Source organism: Cupressus sempervirens, chromosome 6 (assembly GCF_028749045.1).
Source record: "Cupressus sempervirens isolate cs-2001-9-10 chromosome 6, ASM2874904v1, whole genome shotgun sequence".
NCBI lineage: Eukaryota > Viridiplantae > Streptophyta > Pinopsida > Cupressales > Cupressaceae > Cupressus > Cupressus sempervirens.
The window spans coordinates 24213365-24238995 of NC_143123.1; the positions used below are offsets into that span (position 1 = coordinate 24213365).

A 25631-nucleotide genomic window follows, 5' to 3' on the forward strand; every position below is an offset into this window, starting at 1 on the left:
AAATATAAAATGAACTATAACCTTCCTATTAATAAGGATTCACTTTCTTATTTAAAAATTTAATAAGAGGTCATAATCTAATTGAGATTTCTATGTAAGGCTTGAATTATAAAAGCCAAAACTTGAATCGGTTAGATTATAAGGGCTATTAATATTAAGAATTTACATGGGAGGTATATGGAAGATTTATTTGTTATTTAAGGGGGAGATAGTTATAAAAGTTGTTATTTGATTTTACACCAAATAAGGAAAATAATTTGTATAAAAGGGGACTTGTTCTTCTCTTGTAAGGGCAATAAGTCCTTGGGAGAAGAAGACATGGATAAGTCTTTATGGTTTTCCCGAAAGGACATTTGGGAAGAATTTTGTAGTTAAATTCTTTTGTGAAGAATTAGAGAGCTAAGTGGTCTCATGAAAAGATAAGAACTTAGTGAAATTCTCTTGAGAGGCTTTTTCATGACCTTATGTCATTATTGTAGAGGCTTAATGCCCATTGAGAGAGAGTTTTAGTTTTGTTACTTATTATTGTAAAAAGTGGCAAAGGAGCTAGGCATGAACGTGTTGCTAGCAAGTTTTTGTCATCATAGTGTGGAAGTGGGAAGCAGATTATAACTCCATGGTAGCCCATGGTGATGTATGAGTTTTGCATCATAATAATGGCATTGATCTTGCGATTTTGTAGATCTGAGATGTAGCCAGAGTTTGGTGAACTCCAAAATCAAATCCTTTGTCTCTTGTTCTTTCGGATGCATGTTTTGTCTAGTTCTTAGTTATTTTCTACATTTCTAAGTATTATTTGCTTAGTTCACAAGCAATGTCAGTAACAATCTTTATTAAATATGTATCCTAGTGAATCTTAAAATTATAAGTGATTCATAACAAGGAGTTTACAGATCAGTGGTCTAGTCCCATTGGGTCCCTCCTTGCATGTTATTGTATGACAATAAAGATTATTGTAATTTTTAGATCAACTCTTTGTTTGTAATTGACTTTCAATTAATGTTTTTTTTTTTTTTTTTTCAATTAGGTATTATGATATTGTTCCATTATATGTATCTCTATCTCTCTCTTCTTATTTCTATGGACCCATTCTCTCGTATATAGTCATCGCAAAAATAAACCTAATTTATATCTTTTATATTTTATAAGAAATAATTATTATAAAAAAAAATGTGTTGATTATCTTCATTCATTCAAATCTTATTTTTAGTTAGTTTAGATCATGTAAGGGGGGAAATGGTTTGAAGCTATCACTTCTCCCTTGAGAAATTTGTTGCATAAACACCATCATTTTCTAAATAACATATGAACTAACATAGTATACTATAAATGTATATAATAAAAGGACATCATTCTTTCTAATTGAATTTGTACACCTCTTCTTTGACATATCAATTATGTGCCAAGTTGCCATTACTTGTTAAATTTATTTGAAATTAATTTAATTATAGGTATGTCTTAACACATAAATTTGAGTTTTACTTTTCATTTAAGACTTTATAAAAGATCGTGTAAATTTCTATCATTTAAAATTTTCTTGCATATAATTTTTTTCTTTGGGATTGTGATTGAGTTGGTCTATTTTAGGTCTAAAATAATGTTGAGATAATGATTTATATGTTTAAGAGAATATTTATATATTAAATACAAGAAAATTAGTAGTTCAATTTAAATTTTAGTAATGGGGTTGGTCAAATAATGTGATGGTTAAGTGCTTGCATTATTAATGATGTAATCAAGGAGCTTGGAATTTGGGAGTCACCCCTACCTTTCATATGAATTTCCATGATGATTTAGTCATTTTAATGTCTTCTATTTTACAAGATAAGCATAGAGTGCCACAAATATGTTAAAGTATGAAGAATGAGGTATTTGTTATATTTAAATATTCTATCACTATAATTAGTAATACATATATTAAATATATAATAAGTATTTTATTCTTTTTTTTAAAGTGCAAATAATTTAATTAGTATTTTAAAACATGTATTATTATATGTAATTAGAACTAACTAATTATTTGTCTATTAATGATAAAAGTGAAAATTCTTGGAGATATGATTTTTTTAATATAAATATATATTTTGAAATGAGAATAAATTAGTACTATATCCAAAAAAAATAAAGAGAAGTAAATTCTAAGTTTCTAAATTCATGTGTTCTATTTAGAAAATCAATAATAATATATAATAAATCATATATACATTTCCATGTGTTAAAAAAGAATTAAAAATTAAAAATTAAAAATTAACATATACTTACAGTATTAAATAAAATATTAAATAATAATAATAATAAAATTAAAAATATTTATAGTATAAAATAAAATACTATATTATCTATAATAGATTTTGATGGTTTATTAATAAATTTTAGTGTCATATTGACGATTTTTATACAAATTCAATCTATCAATCATGTCTTACACAATCTCACAGACTAGCCATGTATTTTTGGGTCTACATGATACTGCTAAAGTAGGCAGCTAGTTTGTGTTTTGGTGTTGGTTTCTAAAAATTTTAATGTTGGGTGGTTGTTGGTTCATGTGGTGCAGTACTCAGATGCGGTTACTGATTTGGTGTGCCATGGTCCTTTCTATTATTAAGTTTTTTCTTTCTATATTTTTACCTAGTGCCAGTTTAGTCCATCTTAAAATTATGTTACTTTTAGCTGGTGGCGGTTTTGTTCATCTTAAAACTCTTTTAGCTAGCTAGGATTTTGTTTTAACTAATCTTGGTTCGATTCATAGCTTTTCCTTTGTTTTAGTTGTAGTTGTTGGTTTTGGTTGATGGTTTTTTCGTTGGGTCTACACCGTTTTATAGTATGTTATACTAGCCATGTGTTTTTGGGTCTACACATGGTGACAACAATATAGGACTCCTCTGAACTCCAAGCAAGAGACACCTAACTATGTTACAAACGAGGCATGCATAGGCTTTCATGTAGGATTTGAACTTGTGACCTTGACAATAGTATAGGGATACCTTGTACTCTATGCAAGAGGCACCTAAATAGATGTGTGCATAAACTCTCTCTTAGGGTCCATTTGGTAGCTAAAATTAGAATGGGATTAGCATTCGAAATTCTAAAAAAATTCTAATCCATTGTTTGGGTCCACACATTCGGAATTGGAATTGGGAGAAAGTAGAATTTGGTATCCCCATTTGATCCCCAAAACAAGAATTCTAAATTCCTTCAAAATACTTGTTATTTGGAATTCTCATTTTAAATCCCAAATTTTTGTAAATGAGGATTTCAACTAAAGTAAAATTTAATTGGATTTGACATCCGGATGCCCATTTGGGGGCACCCATTTTCGCACAAATTTTTTAAATTTAATTTTTTGTGGGAATGTCTCCAGATTAGATCCAAGGAAGGGAAATGGTTGAATCTGAAGCCTTTGCCCAATTCATTTGTTGTCTTCATAGGTGACTGTCTCATGGTGTATTGAATGCCTCTTACTCAACATTTATAATGTGTATAGATAAAAGTAGGAGATTTGCGTAATTGTGGAGAGAATATGGGTTGTGCAGGACTAACGATAGATTCCATAGTGCAGAGCATCGAGTTGTTCACAATGGATGGAAAGAATGAATATCGGTGGCTCTTTCATTCACTTTCTCGAGGACAAGGAAGTATGGGCTCCAGTTGAGCTTGTGGATGACGATAACAAGCGGCTTTATAGGCCTTTCACATTTTCCTTGTTGCTACAAGAGTTTGTAAAGAGCTAGGAAACTATCGAACCAAGATTTATATTTGTTGACTGGTTTGCTCACATCTAAGCCCATCTTAGCACTCCTTCGATCTATTTAAGAGTTACTACCTCTAAATGCATTAATTTATTCGTGGGATTTACGTAAAATTAAATAGTTATCTGAAGCCATTAGTTAGCAGTTCAAATAAATCTTTTGTTACAAGCAATGACAAAGTATAGCTATTCAATTTTTTATTTATAGTTTTTGTTCTTCCGTGTCTCAATGATTGATTTTCATTACAGATAGATATCGGTAAGCAATCGTTGTAAATTTGAATCTAGGACCTTCCTGCATCCATAAGCTATAGCTAGATGATAATATTTTGCATGTTATATTGGTGAGTATTCCAACCCCACAATGTGCAACCAAACGGAGGAAATCTGTATTATCACAATGAATTCTTGGTCAACCAAATAGTCCCAAATTGAATTCCCTAATTATAATCTAGATTCCAAATTCAAGAATCCCAAAGCCAGCATTATGAATGCCAATGCTTAATTTATATTCCAGCAACCAAATGGGCCCTTATAGAATTTGAACTTGGTGACCTCTCTTTCAAGAATGCAATAGTCCAACTCATAAATTACTAAAGTCAAAACCCCATACAACCATTAAGTACTAGGGCTGAATGGAAGGTGGGTTTCTTCATTATAATCAAGATTAACACCTTGATTTGTTTCAAGGGATAATCAGGCAGATGACTTGATTTGTAGATTAGAAATGTTAAATAGTCAAAATTGACAATCAGGTAGTACTAGAACCTCAAAGAACCTCAAAAAACGGAGCAGAAGTTTAGGATTGAACCATAAACCATGGAGATTGCGATTAACGCTTTTGTACCTTGAAAAAACAAGGAAAAAACAACGTTGAACCCGAAGTTGTCGTAGCCACGATAGCATTTTAAGCTGGAATTCCGTTTATATGCAGTTAACCGACCAGTCTGTGTGTTCCCAAGTCAAAATAATGAAATCCACGCATGGTCTCTCATTCTCCCTTCCGCCTACCAAAACTCCGTTGTACGACGTAAACCAGCCGTCCAAAAAGCTGTTCCGTAAATTGCCTCAACACTGCATTTCGAAAAAACCGGTTTGAATCATGAAACAAATGTGTCAGTACAGTGCACAGTCACACCCCCTGCTGAGCCCCCTTACATTGTTTCGCACTTTTACACACTTCTTCAAACTTCCACTTTATAAATTGTTCTAAGTTACATAACTTGGACTCAAAAAAACAATCTATCTGCTCTGTATGTTTTGAGAGTGCCAACGTATGAATGCAGCCCATACATTCATCTCCCATTTGTCCTGCAATGTCTCTAGCAGGACTAAAGACAGATGGGTTCAAGTATTTCAAGCCCAAGAATCCTCACGATTCAATTATATCCCTTAAGATGCCTAAGATGAAACCCATCAATACATTTGCTGATCAATGGCCTAAAGATTTGATTTTCAATTGCCCACCGAAACCCATCAATACATTTGCTGATCAACGGGCCAAAGATTTGAGTTTTCATTGCCCACAGAAGCCCATCAATACATTTGCTGATCAACGGCCTAAAGATTTGATTTTTAGCTGCCCACAAAATCCCATCAATACATTTGCTGATCAATGTGCCAAAGATTTGAGTTTTGATCGCCCACGAAAACCCATCAGTACATTTACTGATCAATTCACCAAAGATTTGAGTTTTGATCGCCCACGAAATACTGTCAGTACATTTGGCGATGAATGTTCCAAAGATTTAAGTTTTGATTGGCCACCCAAAAATCAAATTTTGAATCCTGTACAAGTCTCTGAGTCAGTTGGAAGTCCAAAAGAAAAGCTTGGATCGAAATGGAGGGAATACGCAGGATGCAACGATTGGAACGGGCTTCTCGATCCGTTGGATGCAAATTTAAGGCGAGAGATCATCAAATATGGGGAGTTTGTACAGGCGACTTACACCGCCTGTGAATTCGACCCGAGCTCCTCAGATTACGCCCTTTGCAAACACCCCAAAAGATCGCTGCTGCGCCACGTGGGACTCCAGACATCCGGGTACACAGTCACCCGCCACGTGCACGCCACGTCGGCCGTCGAAGTCCCCTCCTGGGTCTCCGGTGACGCCACGCGGCTAACACGTCGGACGAGCTGGGTGGGATTCGTGGCTGTTTGCGAGGACGAGAGGGAGATTGAGCGTCTCGGGAGAAGGGACATCGTCGTGGCGTTCAGAGGGACTGTGACCCCTCTCGAATGGGTCGAGAATCTCCGTGACGTGTACAGCCCTCGTGCTGACGTGGATAGGGAGGCGAGGGTCCAAAGTGGGTTTTGGAATCTATGCACTTGTGAGAGTCCACGTGGACGGAGCCTGTTGTCTGACGTGGCGGGTGAAATAGAGAGAGTTTTGAAAAAGTACAAGGGGGAAGAAGTGAGTGTGACCATTGCTGGGCACAGTCTTGGAGCAGCTCTCGCCTTGGTGACCGGCTACCACGTCGGCACCGCCGGGTTCCGTTGTGGAAATGACCGGCAGGTGCCGGTGACAGTGTTTTCGTTCGGCGGGCCGCGGGTTGGTAACCAGGCATTCCAGTCGAAGGTGGATGAGATGGGTGTTAAAGTGTTGCGAGTGGTTAACACCCAGGATGTCGTGACCAGAGTACCGGGCGTCTTGGAGAGAGTGAAACGGAACGGGGGTTATTGTCATGTTGGAACGGAGCTCCGTTTGAATAATAAGGATTCTCCGTATTTGAAGCCCGATGCGGATATGGCCTGTTGTCATGATCTTGAGGCTTATCTCCACCTTGTCGATGGCTTCCTAAGCTCTTCCGTCCCGTTTCGTTCGTCTGCAAAGAGAGACATTCTTCGATTGCTTGTCAATCAGAAATCCAATGTCTTGGTTGCTGCGGCCAAGAGTAGTTGTCATCACGATTGATCAAATTGGAGCTAGTATTTGAACATATTCTAATGGTTGTGATAGGAGTTGTCGATCGATACTTGTTGATTCAATATCCACAACTGTTAGGATGCACAACCACTAGATCCTCTTGTTGATTTGATACCTACACTTTGTTAATTTGATACCCACAACTATTAAGATGTACAACCGTTAGATCCACTTGACACTCATCATTGTTAGGGTGCACAACCTCTAGATCCTCTTTTTACTATTGCTAATTTGATACCCTCAATTTTCAGGATGCACGACTGCTAGATCCTCTTGCTCATATTCATACTCGTTAGTTTGATACCCACAATTGTTAAGATGTACAACTATAGAACTCCTTTGTTGATATCTACACTTACTAATTTGACACCCACAATTGTCAAGGTGCACAATCACTAGATCGTTTCCCCAATAGCTTCCAATAGTCACCAATTAGTCTAGTCTCATTCTAATTGTGAAAAACTTTCTAGAGTTAGTCTTCCCGAGTACATTTCATATCTACAATATCAACCACATTTAAAAAGTTGTCCAGCAGGATTCAGAGGATTAAGTGATTTCTACAGCCAGCAATCAAAAAAATGTTTCCAATCAAATCTTTGTTTATATTTATACTTGTAAGTACGATTACTTCAACCAAGTGTCGTGGATCGAATTTTTGCCCGGTCCAATGGCACAATGTAGGAAATATATAAAAGATTCAGATTGCCTTTCTTGTCAGTCAAATTCCTGCTTTTGTGAAAAGCAGTTGTGGACTATGTAAGAATTAAAAGCTTAAGAATCAAGAAATATCAGTAAGAAACTACGTTATTTAGAGAGAAATGTATAAAAACAAATGGGTGGTTTATTAAGCTATAAAATATATATTCTTCTTTCCCTTTGTTCTTATTCTTAGTCTCAATCCTGATTTTCATAAATAAAAATCATTCTGTAACTTCGAAGATGAAAATTAGCAAATTTACTGGTCTTAAAAACTGTTCTAACGAAAACTGAAATTTATTTATGAATCATTCGTGATATTATTTAGTGTTTTATGAAGAGTAAATTTTAGGGAACATTTTTAAATATGGTTTGATTTAATGATAAAATGTATAATTATGATAATATTATGGGATGATTGTTTACTCTTTTCTAAATTATAAAGAGCAAATTTTTGTTCTCAAAGTTTTTCTTTATATGTATAAAACTATGATTAATATTGATGGGAGAAGCATTTAATTTTTTAAAGCATATTTTATGTTCTCAAAGATATTGTTGGATATTTTATGAAATATTTTTAGAAATATGTTAGCTTAATGATTTAAAGTAAAAATATGATCAGTATAAATAAGATAACTGTTCTTTCTTAGATTTAAATGTCATTTGATTTAATAATTTAAAGTAAAATTATGATCAATACAAATTGGTTAATGTTCTTAACTATTCAATTGAGTGATACTTATATGAGGTGATGGTGTAAACTTACAATCAACAACTTGACTATCAATGTTTGTAATATTTTAAGTCTTTGAAGGATAACCTAAACTGGAGGTCAAGTTCGAGGACAACTGTTCTGGTCTTCTCTTCTAGGGCATTTTTGTGGTTGTTTGGGGCTGCATTTTCCTTTCCTCTGGGAGATGAGGCTTAAAAATGAAGCTCAGGGAGGCGGCCATGCAAACGTTGGGGATGCCTCAGTTGTCATTGGTTCTGATTCCATGAACTGTGGGGTTGTTGCTAACGAATTTGGATGCGTCAAGCCTAACGGGTTTCAGCCTAACATGCTCAAGGAACTCGAAAATAAAGAAACGAGAAGTGTCATTAATGATTGCTCGCTTCCTAAGGTCCCAAGAGAACATGGTGACAAAGAGCCTTCCCAAACTAAGGACCTTTCTGTGTTGATCCACGTAAAACCCTCGAGTTTTTCCTTCTAGATGATGTTATCGATAGCAGTGTTGATTGCCAAGAGAAATCATTTATTTTATTTTTCTTAAGGGGGGTTCCATCTGAAGTTGACTTCTATAAATGGGCCAAAATGAATTGGGAGAATAGGGGATGGGAGATTGAAGCTTTGAGAGGCTTGGGTAAGGGTTATGTCTCTTGTAAATTCAAACACATAGAACATGTCCAAGCCATTTTGCAATATGGGACATGGGTTATATGTGGACAAATATGCTATTTGCAAGCCTAGACTTTGGACTTTCATCCAGAAGGGCCCTCTAGGTCACGTTATCCAATGTGGGTGGAGCTTCCTTTCTTAAATCTTACCTTTAGACTTTTCTTAAACAAAATTGTTGCCTAGCTTGGTAGGGTCATCTAGTGTAAGAATAGTACTGATAAATTTGCTAGCTTAAGGGTGCACCCAAGAGTATGCATTGAAATGGACTTAACTAATCCTTTGCCAGAGAACATTAAGCTCATTGGCCCAGGCTTTGAGTTTCTACAACCATTATTTTACTTGAACAAGCCTAATGCATGCTTTTATTGTCGTCAAGAAGGGCATCTAATTAGGGATTGTCCTACCAGAAGGCTCTGAATGAGCCATACCCAAGTTTCATCACAGCTTGGACAACCTCAAGTTATGAACCAATCATTTATTTCTCCTTGCCTAAAGGTACCAACCAAGATAAAGAGCATACTAGAGATCCTTTTGTCACTAACATGGAGGAAGATGATGTTCTTACAGCATCCCCTTATAAAGATGTTGTTAAGGTAGATGGCTGGAAAAAAAATTGATAAAGGAACTTGAGTAGCCTAAACCTTCTAGTAGGAAGACAAGTCATCCCACACAGGTGGCTTACAAATCCCATCATACCTCTAGTTCATCTGTTCACCCTTCTCTTGGTTCCCCTTCTCCTAGGCAAAGATCTAAATCTCCTACTCCTAAGGACTCAACCATTCCTTTAGCGGGTCCTTTGGAGAGGCCTAGATCTAGGTCCCTACCTAATGCCATGCCTAATTCGAGATTTCCCAATCACTTTGTAGCTTTAGCGAATAAGTTTGAGGCCTTGCCACAAGAAGATGTTCCTTCCACTTTGTCATTGACATGAATTTCAAATTTTTTTCATGGAATGTCAGAGGGATTTCTCTTCTCACCACAAATATGGTGTCAAAGATGCTATAGTACCATGGAAACCTGATATTGTTTTGCTCCAGGAGGTTAGAATTAGTGGTCCCCATTTCTCTTCTTCCCTTTCTAATGTTTGGAGAGATGCTTTCTTTTTTCAGACTTCTCACTGTGAAGGTAGGGGTGGTGTTGTTATTGGTTTGGCTCCTTGGATCCGTAAGTTTGTCATTAACCATGGTGAGGATCCTTCTCATAGTTGTGTGTGGGTTCTCACCTTCATTAATGGTTAGCCTATTGGGTTATGCTATGTTTATGATCCAAATTTCTCCAAAGATAGAGGTCAGTTGTGGGACTAGATGGCTAGGAACCTCCCCCAGGTTGATTGGGTAATAGGCGAGGACTTTAACATGGTAGAATTCCAAAACAATCATAGTTGGCCCAACCATTCTAAACTTAGTATTGAGGAATTTGATAAGTGGTTTCTATGTCATAATTCCATTGGGGTGATAGATCCTATCCATGACAAAAGCTCTACCCATGACAATAATTGGTTCACTTGGTCGAATTGCAAATTCAGTGACAAGAGAAAACTCAACAAGCTTGATCAATTTTATATTTCTCCCAATCTTCATATTGTTCAGGATGTTGTTGGTTTATCGATTAGAGTAGACTGCACTCGCACTCTCTCCAATCATTTTCCCATTATTTTTTCTGTCTCAAGTACTCCTATGGATATTGAGACTTCCAAGCTATCTTACAAACTCAATATCTCTCACCTAAAGAATCCTTCCTGTGTTGCTACTCTCATCAAATTATGGAAGTCCATCCCTAAGGCCAACAGGCAAGTTTCTCAACAAGATTGGTGGAATTAGGCTATTCTCAAGTGTGTTGAATTTCTTCATGCTTTTGGTAGAAGGATAGCATGGCAATTTAAACACAAAGAAAAATCTCTAAAAGGAAAACTTGAACATGATAGAAAATTATTAATTGGCAGGCCTAGCGATATAAACTTACAAAATTCTATAGCGGCATTGGAAGCCCAAATTTATAAAATGGAAAATTAAAGGGGCCAAGGTGCTAAAATCAGGGCAAGATTACATTGGGCCAAGGAGGGGAATAGGGATTCTAAATAGTTCTTTAATTTTCTTAACTATAAGTATAGAAAGGAACATATTGGTGCTATTCGAGATGATAATGGCACTCTCCATTCGAGGCCTGAGGAGATTAAAAATATGTTTCAAAATTATTATGAGGCTCTTTTTAAAGAGGATAATAATTGGCTAGATGTCCAATCAATATTGGAAGACAATGTTAAAGATCACATTCCTATGAAAGTGGATAAGGACTATAGCCAATATTTGGATCAAAACATTACCATAGAGGAATTGGAACATGTTGTCTTTTCTATGCCAAGCAATAAAAGCCCGGGAGATGATGGCCTTCCAATAGAATTCTACCAAACAATATGGGAATATATCAAGGATGATTTGTATCTTCTTTATTTAGAGGCTATGGAGGTTGGCTCATTAGGAGTTGATATCAATAAAGGCATTATTAAACTCATTCCTAAAGGAAAAAATGAGGACACTATATCTGGGTGGTGACCTATTTCCTTATTAAACACTTCATATAAAATTATTGCTAAAGCCTTGGCTACCAGGATCAAACTAGTGGCTCAAAACATTGTTAGACCAAAACAAATAGGTATCCTTGGTGGGAGGTTTATTCTTGACAATCTGATTCTAGCATGGGAAACAATAGACTGGGCTCAACACTCATGCCAGAATACTATCCTTATGAAGTTGGATTTTGACAAAGCTTATGATAGAATGCGTTGGAGGTTTATTCTTAAAATGTTACAGTGGTTGGGGTTTGGTCCTAAGCTGTGCAAGCATGTTGAAATGCTCTTTTTTGATGCCAATGCTCAACTGATAATAAATATAAGGAATTACTTAATCCCTTTCCTTTGTAGCGCTTTATGAGACAAGGTTGTCTGTTATCCCCTTTCCTTTGTGTGCTTACAACTGATGCTCTAGATTATTTGCTCCAAAAGTATAACTAAATGAATCTTATTAAGGGTATTTCCATCCCCGATAATTCGGTGGTATTAAACTCTCACTTTGATGATGATAGTATGCTTTTCCTCCAAAATTTTGAAGCTAAGATATCTAATACTTTGGAGGTGCTCAATCTCTATTGTGAAATCTCTAGATCTAAGTTAGCACATCATAAAATAGAATTTATCATGACTCATATAGATGCAATCTCTTCTTGGCTTCCTAAATAATGGAAGCAAATAAAACATGGCCAAATCTCTCATTATTTGGGCATTCCCTTTGGACTAGGTGTCCCTTTATTTGATATGTGGAATTGGTTTCTTAACAAATTCAAATCCAAATTATATGTGTGGGAAAATAAATACTTATCTATAGCTAGCAAGATTCAAGTGGTGAATCGTATTATTTTGGCTTCTCATGTCTATTATTCCTCATGTTGGATGTCATCTAAAATATGTTATAATGATCTTACTAAACTTGTTCGATGCTTTCTATGGTCTAAGTGGAGCGATAATGCTGGTTATACATATACTTCATGGTTGCATTGTATTAAACCTAAATCTAAGGGTGGCTTAGGCTTATTGGACCCCCAAACTCAAGGGGTTTGCCTGGCTGCCAAGTGGATAATTAGAATTATTGATTGGGAGGAACCTTGGAAGAAGCTAGTTTGGTTCTGTATTTCTCATGCATCTGCTTATAAAAGATGGCAATTGGTCAGATGGGTGGATAAAATTTTATTGGCCCCTTCCTTTCAAATTAAAGCTTCCTTCCCTTTGCAGTCTATCTAGAAAGCTTGGCAGTCAGTTTGCAAGTTTTTGAATTGGAGAAATCCTTCCTTGCAGCATGGTTTCAATTTTAGCGATTCTTCTATTTGGTGGAACAAATTGGTTCAATATCATGAACAACCTTTTGCTATAGCTTTTCAAAAACATGTTCATTATCTTTTTAAGAAACGAGTTTGTCAGTTCAAAGATTTGTGGGACTTTAATTCTCTAGATTGGGCATCTTGGACAACCATTAAACATAGTTTTCTTTTGCATAACAGGTTCAAAAAATTTATTATATTTGTTAGATCATTGGTCCCTATTGAGCTTGCTATGAAAATATGCACTCCATTAGAATGCAACTTTTCAAAGGACTGGCGGTGACTGTCTACACATCAATTTGGCCACTTTCCCCTCAGAAAAGTCTATTTAAATCTTGTGCTACCAATGCCTCTAAATCCAAGACTTAATAATAAATGGAATTACAAATTCAATGAAAGCACTTGGCATAATTTGAGTGCCCAGAGCTAGCTTTCTAAAGTTGAGGCTAATGGTCAACTTTTGGCCTAGAAAGTTTTACATCTCAAATTGCCAATAGGTGTAGGCTGAGATGTTTGATGATCCAACCTGCTAAATGCCCATTTTGTCTATGAGAGGAAGATCTAAAACATCTCTTTTGGGATTGTATATGGGCTAAGAAAAAGTGGATTGTTGTCTTCACTTTTCTTCTAGCTATCGTCGAACACTCTTTAAGTTGGAAGGAAGCTATTTTAGGAGTTAATCTTAAAAGTAATATTGCAGTTGATTATTTGCATAAAATCATATTACTTAACATTTGGAAATGTACATGTAGGGCTTTATTTTCTAATTCTAAGATGCATCTTGAAGGAAAAAAAAATTAGTTTTACTCTGACATCATTTTCTAGATGACCTTTTTATGTAACCTTTTGCAGGGAGGACCTAAGGCCCAGTTGAAGATTAGTAACCAGCTTGACAAAATTAAATACTAGCTGTTGTAGCTTTTCAAAAGATATGTATTTTTCTCGAAGGAACTTCAACAAATGTTAAAATTCAGTCTGTAATGTTTTTTGTTTGGTTATAGCTCTTTGGAGCTAGTTAGTTGTTGATCTTACTATTTACTGTATGAGCTATTGGAGCAATTGATTGACTTTTTTTTATATTATTCTTTTCGCTTTATTCAATAAAAAAAGAAGTCATATTGTTCAATTCATATTGATAAATATAAATTCAAAGAATTAAAATCTCATGAATTAAAAGACCTTCAAAAGATTTCTTATAATTTTCTTTGAAAATTCTTATGAGATATGCCTTTCAACTTCTTAGTTACCAAATTTTTAGATTGTACCATAATACAATCAATTTCATACTTGTTTTTAATTGGCACATATGTTTTAAAAGAATAAAATAGTGTTGAGAATTACTCTACTTGAACACTATTGATTCAATTATTGAATATATCCATTTTTATATTTCTTCTAGCTAAAGTTAATAGGTTTTATTTCTAATAATCACAACTCAACACTATACATCCATTGAATACTATACATTAATTGTTCAAATAATTATTAATAAAAAATATATTTAAGTCGATAGACTTATTTAAGACAGTAGTCATATAACAAAACATTAAAAAATAATAAAATATTATTAGATACATTATTTCAGTTTTATTGTATCAACAAATTCTTTACTTTTATTATTATATCTAATAAATTTTAAGTTCAAATTTTTAAAATTGTTATTCAATACAAGTTATTTTCATAAATCATATTATTTTCAAGTAATTATGTCATAAATTTATTTATTTAAACTGAGAATAGAATTACATGACATGAATTTGATACGAAACATCCTTAGCATTATTTGTAGTCCCCTTCTTCGTTTCATTTTTGTCATATAATGCATGTGGGATGAAAAACTATTTTAATAGAATAAACAAATTTATATTTCCATCTACAAAAAAAACATTAAGTTGCTTGGTTCTACATGGCCCAAAATCTACAAATAGGATAACAACTCACTTCCTCAGATGCTCAAGCAAGCTTTTGAGACACAAAGGTAGAAAATACTAGTGGAAACACCATTTATAGTGTTTTCAAGTGTCCAATATAAATATGAATGAAATGAAATAAAAATAATAAAAATGAAGAAAAAAAAATCATGAAAATGACCCCCACATTGCACAACACATTTGAAGTCATGCTTCGAGATTAACATGAGTCATCTTGATAATATGATTTTTTTATTGATTATAATATCATAGAACAAAAATGATATTTGTATTGGTTCAATATGATAATCATCTATTGTGTTGTCATGAATTTTTGAAGCTTTTTTTTTTAACATGAAAACTATCTATATCCCCAAATAACCAACTTGATTAATTCATTTAATAATCTAAATTATAAAAATTAATGTCTTGTTTTCAAATCGACCTAATCAATTCATTTAATAATCTAAAATATAAAAGTTGATGTCTTATTTTCTAGCAAAAAAGTCATTTATGATAATTAATAGGGATCTTACTAAAATTATTTTGATGGTGAGATTTATGGTGTCTCTCACTAGATTACAAACATAGTTAAACCAAAAATGCATACCTAGATTGAAGCAAGATAGTACAATATTGCTAAATGATAAAAGTGTGATGAAAAATTGGTGGAATTGGTTGTACAACTTGTCAAAAATATGCCTTGGTGGATAAGAATATCTATTGACTGCAATTATCTACTACACCTTGCTACAACAAGAAATAATTTAAACAATGAAATTAATCTTTGTATCCTTTTCATGGAATTATCATATTAGTAAAAGTACTTGGTAATATTGAAGATTTTGTAGAATATACAAATCACTAAGATGGTATCCTCACAAAGATGTATAGTTCAATTATTTCATCATAAAAGGTTTGCAAATGTTTTAAAAATGTGAGATTTTATTGATTTTGATAGATAATGTACGAAAGCTTAGATTAATTATTATTTATTATAAAATTTAATTACTATTATCTATTAGTCTTAAATGGACTAAAACCCAAGACCTCTCACATAAGAAACTCGCAAGTTATCATTATGTTGTAGGATCTTGGCTATAAATTTTATCGAGTTATCTAGATTGATTTAAAGATCTATTTTGAATCACTAAGTTATAGTAAATTTAAAAATGTCAAACAAAAACACTCCCCCATAAATAAGAAAATCTTGTATATGTGAAAATTAACTATAACATAAAAGTTGCACAATAAGAATATAAATTAACTATAAGAATATAAATTAACTAAGACACTCATACAAATCTTTTATAAGAAAATAATAAGAGAAGACAATTATATAATGTAAAACTTTGTATAATAGATGAAATTAGGAAACATATATCAAAATTTTATTAAAAAAGGAAAAAAAAAAACATAATTTTTTTTATTGGTGTAAAATAATAGATTTATTATTTATTATTATTAAAATGCTGAAGCTAAAATGCAAATTTGTAATACATGAGATTACAGGTACTACGTCTTGAAATCGTCTTGAAATCGTCCTGAAATCTTCCAAGTGACGTTGAAACTAGGGCCATTCTATTTTTGCTTAGTTATATTCCTTCCAACTTGGAAAATTTGTTTAGACATTAATATTTTGGACTACTTCAACAAGTTGTCCACAAAGTGACTCACAGTTATGAATGACACATATGACGTGAATATGTTTATTTCGCCACCTCCCATTTTTTTTTTGATATTTACGCGTTCTAGCTCATGATGTTGACGGCTTCTAAATAGTGTATGATTTCCTCTATACCAATTAAATGATAATAAATGAACATTTAAGTTTGTGAACAAAGATGTAAAAAATATGCACATCTCTAGAAGCTTTTAGGGTGAGATTAAGATAGAACTTGTTTGGCATGGATTTGTTTTCCATTTGGTCAAGTTTTGAATAGATTGATCTCATGATAATTATTGTCAAAATAGATAGTTGACAAATATGTAGCAGCATGAGAATGATTATATAGTATGAGTGGCATACAATTTTATGAATCTTATAAATGTTTCTACATTTATATAGCACTCTTAGCACTTTTACACTCACAATGGCATTCTCATTTAGCTCTAATTACCAATTTCTTTGTATTTTCTCCATTCCTCTCTTAGAGAATGATATCTTGGAATTTTATTGTCATTATATAAAAGTCATCACTCTAGTTTTATAGACTCAAGTTCATTTGGTGTCTTTGGTGATTTATGTGTTTCCCTTGTCATTTCATATTGTAATTTGATATAGGATATCTTTACTTTGTTTATTATTCTATGTTAAAGTTGTCACTTAGTTGCATTCTAGATTTCGTGAGTTTCAACTTTCATTCAAATTATTTTTCGTTCAACTTTTGTTCTCTCAAATTAAGATTGATTATTCTTCATATTAGTTTACTCTCCCCAATCTACAATTTGAGTGTAGAAAATATCAAAATCAAAAGGTGATTTAAAAATGGAGGAGTATAAATGTTCAACTTTCGACAAAAAAAATGCTACATCATAAAAATTTGCAAGACTAAGAACTTGGTCAACTAAGTTAAATGTCAAAGCATGAGACAACAAGACAAAATTAATTTTCATTGAACAAATTAAGCAAAAGGGAGTCCATAATCCACAGTATTGACCAACTATCAAATGCATCAATAATATATCACATGAAAAAATACAAAAAAAAAATCATTCTAGTTTCAATTAGCTTGTTGAAACTACAACATCCCTAAAGAGACTTCAACCAAATCATCAATAACATCAATATATATCCCAACTTTATCTAGCTTATATTAAAAAGAAAAAGAAAATCTTTTGATATGTGTATAATTTTAATAGATTAATTAGGCTTGGCCCATTAATGGGCCTTAGAGGGATCATCCTCTTCAATCTGCAAATGAAATTGTAAAAGTTAGTTGGGTCCCCTAGATCTAGGATGAATCAAGATTAATTTTGATGGTGTATCAAAGGGAACCCAAGCCCATCAGGAATTAGAATTATAGCAAGGAATCCAAAAAGAAGTATTACTTCAATTAGGGAAAAGCATGTAGTATTAAGCGAACACATGGGTCCATAATCAAGAGGAGTAATTGCCAATGCATCAAGAATATATCACATGAAAACATACAAAAAAAAGTCATTCCAGTTTTGATGAGCTTGTCAAAACTACAACATCCCTAAAGAGACTTTGACCAAAACATCAAAAATAGCAATATAGATCCCAACTTAATCTAGTGTAATAATCTAAAAATGGTATAATTGAACAAATCCCCTAATCTCAAATGTCAACTATTGATCGAAAATAATCAAAAGTCCTAATTAAAAGGTAGTCTATTTCTACTACTTAATGTAATTTGGGTATCAAGTTGCATAAAATCTTTAACTTGCAATAATCCTCAAAAAATAAATCAATTCCTAAACATCAACATTAATTGACAATGAATACTCCTAAATCAATAAATATAATTCAATGTTCTAGCAAATTAATTAAATTGAATCCATTTTCTAGTTACACATGAAAGATTAATTAAACTTGATTAAATTGAATTAAAACTCTAAAAATATTTGTTATTAAAGTAAATATTCAATAATTGAGTAAATCATATTAAATAACAATATTTAGTTATCTCCTCCAAAATTCTAAAATTGATGAAAACAATACAAAAATACAGTTTGAGTGAAAAGTTAAGTTCAATTCTATAACATGAAATTAAAAATTAAATAAAAGAGTTAACTTGGCCATGCATAAATTTTAAAAGCAAGTCAATGGAAATATTGCATCATTTCTATAAAAAGAGAGTTAGTTAACTAAGCAATCTAACTCTTGATAGTCAACTCTCCTATCATTCCCAATCAAGGAAAGGAATTTGTGCTTCCACATCCTAAGGTATTTGATCAATGGGAGGTTCAATGTGTGAACCCAACTCGAACTCATCATTGGGTCCTATAAAAGGAGGCTTCCTAACCTTCAATTCTTATGTTCAGTTGAAGAGTAAAGTTATAATTTGTCGAGTTATCTCTAGAGATATTGTGCGTCACTTTTATTGAGATCATTGCTTTTAGTGGGTTCATATAGATTACATGTATCATTATTTCAATCGTCTAGATTCATACATACTATTACATACAAAAATCCAAAAAAATGGACTGCATTGTATTAATATTAAATCCTTCATTTTAGTAGCATCTATAGTCATTGAAAAAGCTTCAAAATTTGAGAGCATCATACTCCTATTGACTAGAAGGTGATAGGTCACTTTATCATGGTTTCTTTCACATTGTCTAATTATCTAATTTTACTAACCATGAATCTAATGAATTATTGGGGTCTTGTGTTTATGACTGGAGGTGCAATTTTTACACACACACACATCTAGCTTATATTAAAAAGAAAAAAAAAACAATTATTACTTTTGATTATTGCATAATAATAGGTTAATTAGGCTTGGCCTGGCCCAATAATGGGCCTAAGAGGGATCATTCTCTTCAATATTCGAAGGAAATTGTAAAAGTCAGTTGGGTCCCCTAGATGAAAGGATGGACCAAGATTGATTTTGATGGCACATCAAAGTGGAACCTAGGCCCATCAATAATTGGAACTGTAGTAACAAATGTAGAATGAAGTCTTACTACAATAAGGGCGAAGCATGTAGTAGATGGAACCAACAATCAGACAAAATGTTTGATGCCAACCGAAGAAGTCTTAATAGGTATCAAACATGAGTTCTAGAATCTTCATCTAAAAGGGAGTTCTCATATTGTGGTCAATGGGATCCTCAAAGGGGGAATGTACATGTGGTACCTAAACAAATATATTAAACAAATTTGCACATTGTTGGATGAAGTGGATGAATTTAGAATCTCCCATGTTCTGAGAGATGCTAATCCATTGGTTGATAAGCTCTCCAAAGTTGGTGTGACAGGGCCATTACAAGATAACTTGGAACTTTTTGACAACTTTAGTAAGTACAATCTGCCGAGAGGACTTAGAATTGTGATAGATTAAGGGGCCTCAAAATGATCACGTGCTGACTAAAACATGAAAGGTGGTGACCTTACTCATCATTTGGCACGTGTCATGAGCGTCTGTATGATTGTGGAGAAGATGGAAAGATGTGGATTAAAAGGAAGCTGTAATAGTAATGATGGCTCATATTTTTAAGCTTATTTTTCAGGAGACTTTGATTGCAAGTTTTTATTGGGGTCGAAGTCTATGAGATTGCCAGGACAATCATTTCCTACATTGTTGGCGATGTTGAAAGTGGGGACCATTCTATTTCTTCCCCTTGGAAAATTTTATATTTTTGGGTGCTACTTTCGCAGTTGGGAAAGCCGCCTATGATGTAAATATGAATAATTACGCATTCCGGCTCACGATGGTGACGGCTTCTATATAGTGTCTGATTTTCTCTATACCACCTAAATTTACTAGTAAATGAGCATTTAAGATTTTACACAAAGATAGACAAGAGCTTATAATACATCGGAGAGGACTTGGGTTCGAATCTATTTGAGATTAACACATAATAATAATAAATTAATCTAATAATAATAATAATAAATAATCTAGGCTTGATTAGCTATAATAAAAAACCAAAGAAATTGTTGATAAAGGTGTGGTATTCAGTACATAAGTATACATATTTCTAAAAGCTATTTAGGTTGAGACTAAGAGAGAACTTGTTAGGGATGGATTTGTTTCCTTTTTGGTTGAGTTTTAAATAGATAAGTCTAGTGATAATTAATGTAAAATGGTTGACATATGTATTAGCATGGGTGTGAAATTATATACAAAAAATTTATAGAGGTCCTTTACAAAATATTTGTAGGCACACTTCCGACCTCATCCTTTTCAACGTTGGAGCCACGCACTTAGCGAGACCTGATCCTTAGTGGGCTCTTAAAGAAATTTTCAACTTCATTGGTAGGCCAAGGGCCCATTGACGAAATTATATATTTAGAATGACATAGAATTTTAAAGGATTTTATAAAATTGGTCTATGTTTTTCATGTCCTAAATTATGTTATATACAATTCCACATTGCATAACTCTTCTTTCTCGTTAAGCTTACGATAATTATACACATTATCTTTGATGTTCATCTTTCTTAAATCTTTCATATTGAAAACTTCATTCTTGCATACACAAAATTAGATAGCACTTCTTACACTCTCACATTCACAATAATATTTTCATTTGGCTCTGCACAACTGTTTCTTCGCACAATTTCTTCATTCATTTCTTAGACAATGATATATTGGATTCTTTTTGTCATTATATAAAGGTCACTAGTTTAATTTTGGAGTCTCAAGTTCATATGGTGTCCTAGGTGATTTATGTGCTTTCCTTGTCATTTCATAATATAATTTGTTCTTAACATATCTTTACTTTGTTTATCATAGTTTAGTGAAGTTCTTATTCGGTTGCATTTTAGATTCCATGAATTTCAATTCTCCTACAAAATATTTCTCCTTTATTTCTTGAGAATCCTTATTCTTTGTCCTTATAGGATGCCATCGTGTCACACTATCATGTGTGCCCTTAAACATCTTGAACATAGAGTTAATTGAATTGCATTGGAGGCCCCTATGACTTGTATTTTATAATCTTGAAGTCTTGTGAGTTTGAATGAAGTGTTTACACATTGAAGACTTGTGTTTCATCAAATAAATAGATGAAGCTAAAGTTTGTAGTAGCCTCATTTATCTAATATATGAAAGGTATGGATACTTGTTCTCAATAAATTGATTGTCCCTTGTAGTTTGTGTGTGCAAATAAAAAATAGTAGTCAGAATTTAAAAAAAACTCTACCAAAGATGTGTACACATGATATTTTTCTGGAAAACCAAAACAAGCTTAATTGATATTAATATATTCCAACCAAAATAAAAGAAGCCCTTATGATTAAGTACAAGAACATAATTAATTCTTAGTACACCTAGATGGGTTAGTTGTACTCATGGATGAACGAATGGTTATATGTGAGTGCTCTCACTAGTAGCATAGGGTTGTATTTTCAAATGTTATTGTATTGTTTAAGATGACATCTATTATTTATTTGAAAATTTGATGATTTGAATGAAAAGATGATATCAATGCTTTAGAATGGCAAAGAGATGTGGGATGATGAGAGGACACTATCTTCTTTTAGTTGGGTAAGAAGGAGAAAGTAGGATTACAAAAAGAAAAATCAGTGATGGGGATTTCATTTGGGAAGATTATGTTCATAAAATAAAAGTACTTTGGAGTACCTATAAGGATGACTAGTGTAGAAAATAGGTAATTAAATAAATAAAATTTTATTTAATTTTTGGGATGAAAATAAAAGACTTAGATAAATACATAATTAGATTTATTTACCTAAGATAGACTATAGAAGATAAAGATAAATAACTTTTAATGGTACTTATGAATAATAATTTTAATTAAATAACACAATTCACGTAACTAATTGAATAATTAGAATTGTATTCTATCAAGAAAATTGAATACGTTCAATTAATTATAAAGAACTAATTAGATAATGATGAGGGTCTTATTAGAAAGCTCAACCACAAAATTTATAATCCAAATCAATAATTTTTTTAACACAAAATAATTACTAAACATTCGCTAAATCAATCATAGATAAAAATATATTCACACTTTAAAGAAGTTTTATTGGATAATGATGAGGGTCATATTCAATCAACAATCAGCAATTATTGAAAAACTCTCATCCTTCAATAGGAAAAGAAGATTCTAGAAGTACTGAAAATAATTTAAATAACCAGAAAAGCTATACAACGATCTCTAATAAATTGTTGTAAATTGAAAATAAACAATGAAGATTTAGATCATATTTTCTGTATTCCTTTTCTCCATCTCAAACCAGAAAGTTTTTTAAACAGAAAGTTCACGACCCCTGAAATTAACAGAAGGCAGAGCTAAAAAAATCCTAGCTTTACGTACCTTATAAAACATCTGATGCATTTTTTACAGAAATAAATCAACTAAATTAACATTAAGAACAGATCTTCCATGTATTTAAAAATAAATTTCACGCAAATAGTAAAATTTTCGGTGAATTGTATAAACGTTGCGAATTCTGAATTTGATTCTGTAATCATCTTTTAAATATCAAATTTAAAAATCGATGCTCATTGATATCGTGACTGTGAAAGATTCATCGACTGTGATAGATTCATGCCGTTAAAGAAACATTTTTGAAAATTGCAAGATTATAGAAGAATCCAAATTGGAGTCCAGTCTTGGTCAGAAACATTAATTATATATTCACAGACAACCTTTGTTTGTTGAAGGCGATGATAATTATACGCCCTCGACGAACAAAAGGGAAAAAAATTCTCGCGTGACAAATCAAAATTTTTATCCCGCAAACAATTTACACAGGAAATACAGACGAGAAAATGAAAAAATCTCTGTCCAATCGAGGCTTCTCGTCGTCTGTTTTCTCACGACTTTTTTCCGGCGGCCGCTTTGAGCAAAACGTTGGATTTCTGATTCACAAGCAACCGTAAAATATCTCTCTTTGCGTTCTTACGGAACGGAACGGAGGAGCTGAAAAATCCATCAATGAGATGCAAATAAGCTTCCAAATCATGACAGCACGCCATGTCCGCCTCCCGTTTCAGATACGGAGAATTCTTATTACTCACTCTCAACTCCGTTCCGACGTGCCGGTAACACCAAAAATCCAGGTACCGGGAAATCCAGGCACCGGAAAATTCAAGGACAACGCCGGGAACTTTCGTTATAATGTCCCGCGTGTTGACGAGCCGGAGAATTTTGACTCCCATTTCCTCCAAACACCGCCGGAAAGCCCCGTTTCCGACACGTGGCCCACCGAACGAGAAAACTGACACCGGCACGCGCCGGTGATTTCTGCAACGGAAACCGGCTGCGCCGACCTGATAGGCGGTTAGAAGGGCCAGAGCTGCTCCGAGACTGTGACCGGTTACCGTGATGCTTATTTCTTCTCCCGCGTATAATTTCACCAGTCTCTCCACTTCATCTAACACGTCAGCCGAGGCGCTCCTGCCGTTGGGATCTCGACACGTGTACAGATTCCAGAAACCGGTTTGGACCTTCGACGCTCGTAAGCCCCCTGCAAAATGTTTGCAAAATTTTCAACATATGTTCTTCATCTCTATATTTTGTGGTGGAAAAAAAATAAATAAATTTACAAACAGATCATTATATTTTTATGGTTTTGGAAAAAAAATCATTGTTTTATTTTGTCTTTTTGTGTACAAAATAAAACACTGATTTTTTTTCATTATAAAGACAAAATAATATGTATCATTGACCAAATTTTCAAAATCTCAAAACACAACTTTTGGCAAAAGTTTCAAATATTTGTTCTATAATCTTCATATTTTGTGGTGGAAACAATAAAAACTTTGCAATAAAAAAACTCACTATATTTTGGCAAAAAAATTTACATTTATTTTTCATGATCTCCATATTATTGATAATAGATTTCCACAATCCATGGCATTCTATTTATTCTTCTTAGCTCTCTAATCTTGATGTTCGATCATCGAGTACAATCCAAAATGTTGATGCTAAAAAATCATACACAATCTTACCCTGAAGCATAAATAGGATCTCCATATTTCAAAAAAGAGTCACAAAGTTTTGGTAAATTTGCAAAAAAACAAATTCAGCGTATTTTTTTGAAATCTTTTGGACTTTTTATAAAGAGCTTAGTAGCTAAGCTCTCTACAAAATGCACCATTGACCTAATTTCAAAATCCTAGATATACAACAGATTTTTACAATATTTTCAACATATGTTCTTCATGATCTCCATAGTTAGCTGACCTGTACATGAAGTCGACATGACCGGGGTCAAAAGGTCTCGTAAATTCTCGAGCCACTCTAGCGGAGTCACCGTCCCTCTCAACGCCACCACGATGTCTCTCCGGCCGAGCCGCGCTGCTTCCACGTCATCCTCGCAGACCGCCACATACCCAATCCAGCTCGTCCTCCGCGACATCCACGTGGCGTCACAATGTGACAACGATGACACGATGGATGTCAGCCATGGGGGAACTTCGATGGCTGACGTGGAGTGAATGTGCTGAGTCACTCTGTACCCGGTCCCTTGGAGTCCCACGTCGGACAGCAAAGATTCCTCGGAATATTTACACTGCCCATACGTTTTCGACTGGGGGTCAAAATCGCAGGCAGTGTAAGCCGCCTGAACTAACTCGCCGTATTTTACAATTTCTCTCCTTAAATTGCCGTCTAACGGGTCGAGAAGTCCTTTCCAGTCGTTCCTTCCGGCATATTCCGGCCATTTCGCCCCAAGCATTTGCTTCGGAGAGCTCGGAACGTCGCCGGAATGTTCGACCGAGTTGCCGGAATGTGAATTCTCGTCGCCGCTAAACCAATGCTTTGAGAATTTATCAGCTGTGTTCTTCAACACTTGAAGTCCATTAAAGACTGAATCTTTTTTGCTCAGAGAAACCGGCTGTATATTAAACGGCGGCCTTTTTGAAAAAACGGGCATTTTGAATTTGAATTTGAATCCATCGATTTCTTTGCCGCTGAAAGATTTAACAGCGCAGAATGGGGATTTCGCGGCCTGCATTCAAACATGAAATTTTTATACCCTAATAAACAGATTGAGTCAGATCGTTGAGCCATTCGATTTTAAATAAGAGCTTTTCGGGGGTGACGTCATATTTCCGTGGCCGGCGCTTAACCGGTCTTATTTCTTCCCGCCGCACCTAATCATTAATCAGGAGTCAAGGCTTCAGGGCAGTTTGACGATGTACAGTTTGGTCTGTTCTTCCTCTGATTTATTTCTGTGGAATCCAATCACAGAGCGATCGTTGTCGCCGGAGATTTTTCTGATTTTTCCCGCCAGCTTCAAAACTGGCCGGTGATGTTGACAAGCCAGCGTACAAACGTCGTGTAAGTGGAGATTAGTAAGTCCGTTTTGGCCCTGTTTAATTTTCATACAAATCTAAAACATTAAAAGTTTTTGAGTTTTCAGAAATGTTGAGTACACATTTTCCACCCAACAAGGGTCAATAATCCTTATGTTTTT

General features: G+C 33.9%; 2 protein-coding genes across 2 annotated transcripts; one reads left to right on the forward strand and one right to left on the reverse strand.

Annotated features, from left to right (window-relative positions):
• Positions 1-3590: 3590 nt before the first annotated feature.
• LOC149550890 (phospholipase A(1) DAD1, chloroplastic-like) lies at positions 3591-8550 on the forward strand. The gene is made up of 4 exons (XM_089790015.1): positions 3591-3719; positions 4683-4841; positions 5035-6640; positions 8432-8550. Exons 1-4 carry the CDS (start codon positions 3591-3593, stop codon positions 8548-8550), a joined length of 2013 nt encoding a protein of 670 aa, XP_089646141.1.
• Positions 8551-22839: 14289 nt separating this feature from the next.
• On the reverse strand, positions 22840-25180 carry LOC149550891 (phospholipase A(1) DAD1, chloroplastic-like). The gene is made up of 2 exons (XM_089789591.1): positions 24398-25180; positions 22840-23678 (listed from the first exon to the last, which is right to left on the reverse strand). Exons 1-2 carry the CDS (start codon positions 25167-25169, stop codon positions 23026-23028), a joined length of 1425 nt encoding a protein of 474 aa, XP_089645717.1. The 5' UTR covers positions 25170-25180; the 3' UTR covers positions 22840-23025.
• Between the last annotated feature and the right edge of the window lie 451 nt (positions 25181-25631).

Bases quoted from the DNA above. Each gene is read 5' to 3' on its own strand.
- LOC149550890 (XM_089790015.1), top strand. From the start codon at position 3,591: ATGAATATCGGTGGCTCTTTCATTCACTTTCTCGAGGACAAGGAAGTA. The intron at 4,842-5,034 runs GTTTGAATCATG...GTATGAATGCAG, and splicing joins ACTGCATTTCGAAAAAACCG to CCCATACATTCATCTCCCAT. The intron at 6,641-8,431 runs AGAGTAGTTGTC...TCAGCCTAACAT, and splicing joins TGTCTTGGTTGCTGCGGCCA to GCTCAAGGAACTCGAAAATA.
- LOC149550891 (XM_089789591.1), bottom strand. From the start codon at position 25,169: ATGCAGGCCGCGAAATCCCCATTCTGCGCTGTTAAATCTTTCAGCGGC. The intron at 23,679-24,397 runs GTCAGCTAACTA...AACATTTTGCAG, and splicing joins CATGTCGACTTCATGTACAG to GGGGCTTACGAGCGTCGAAG.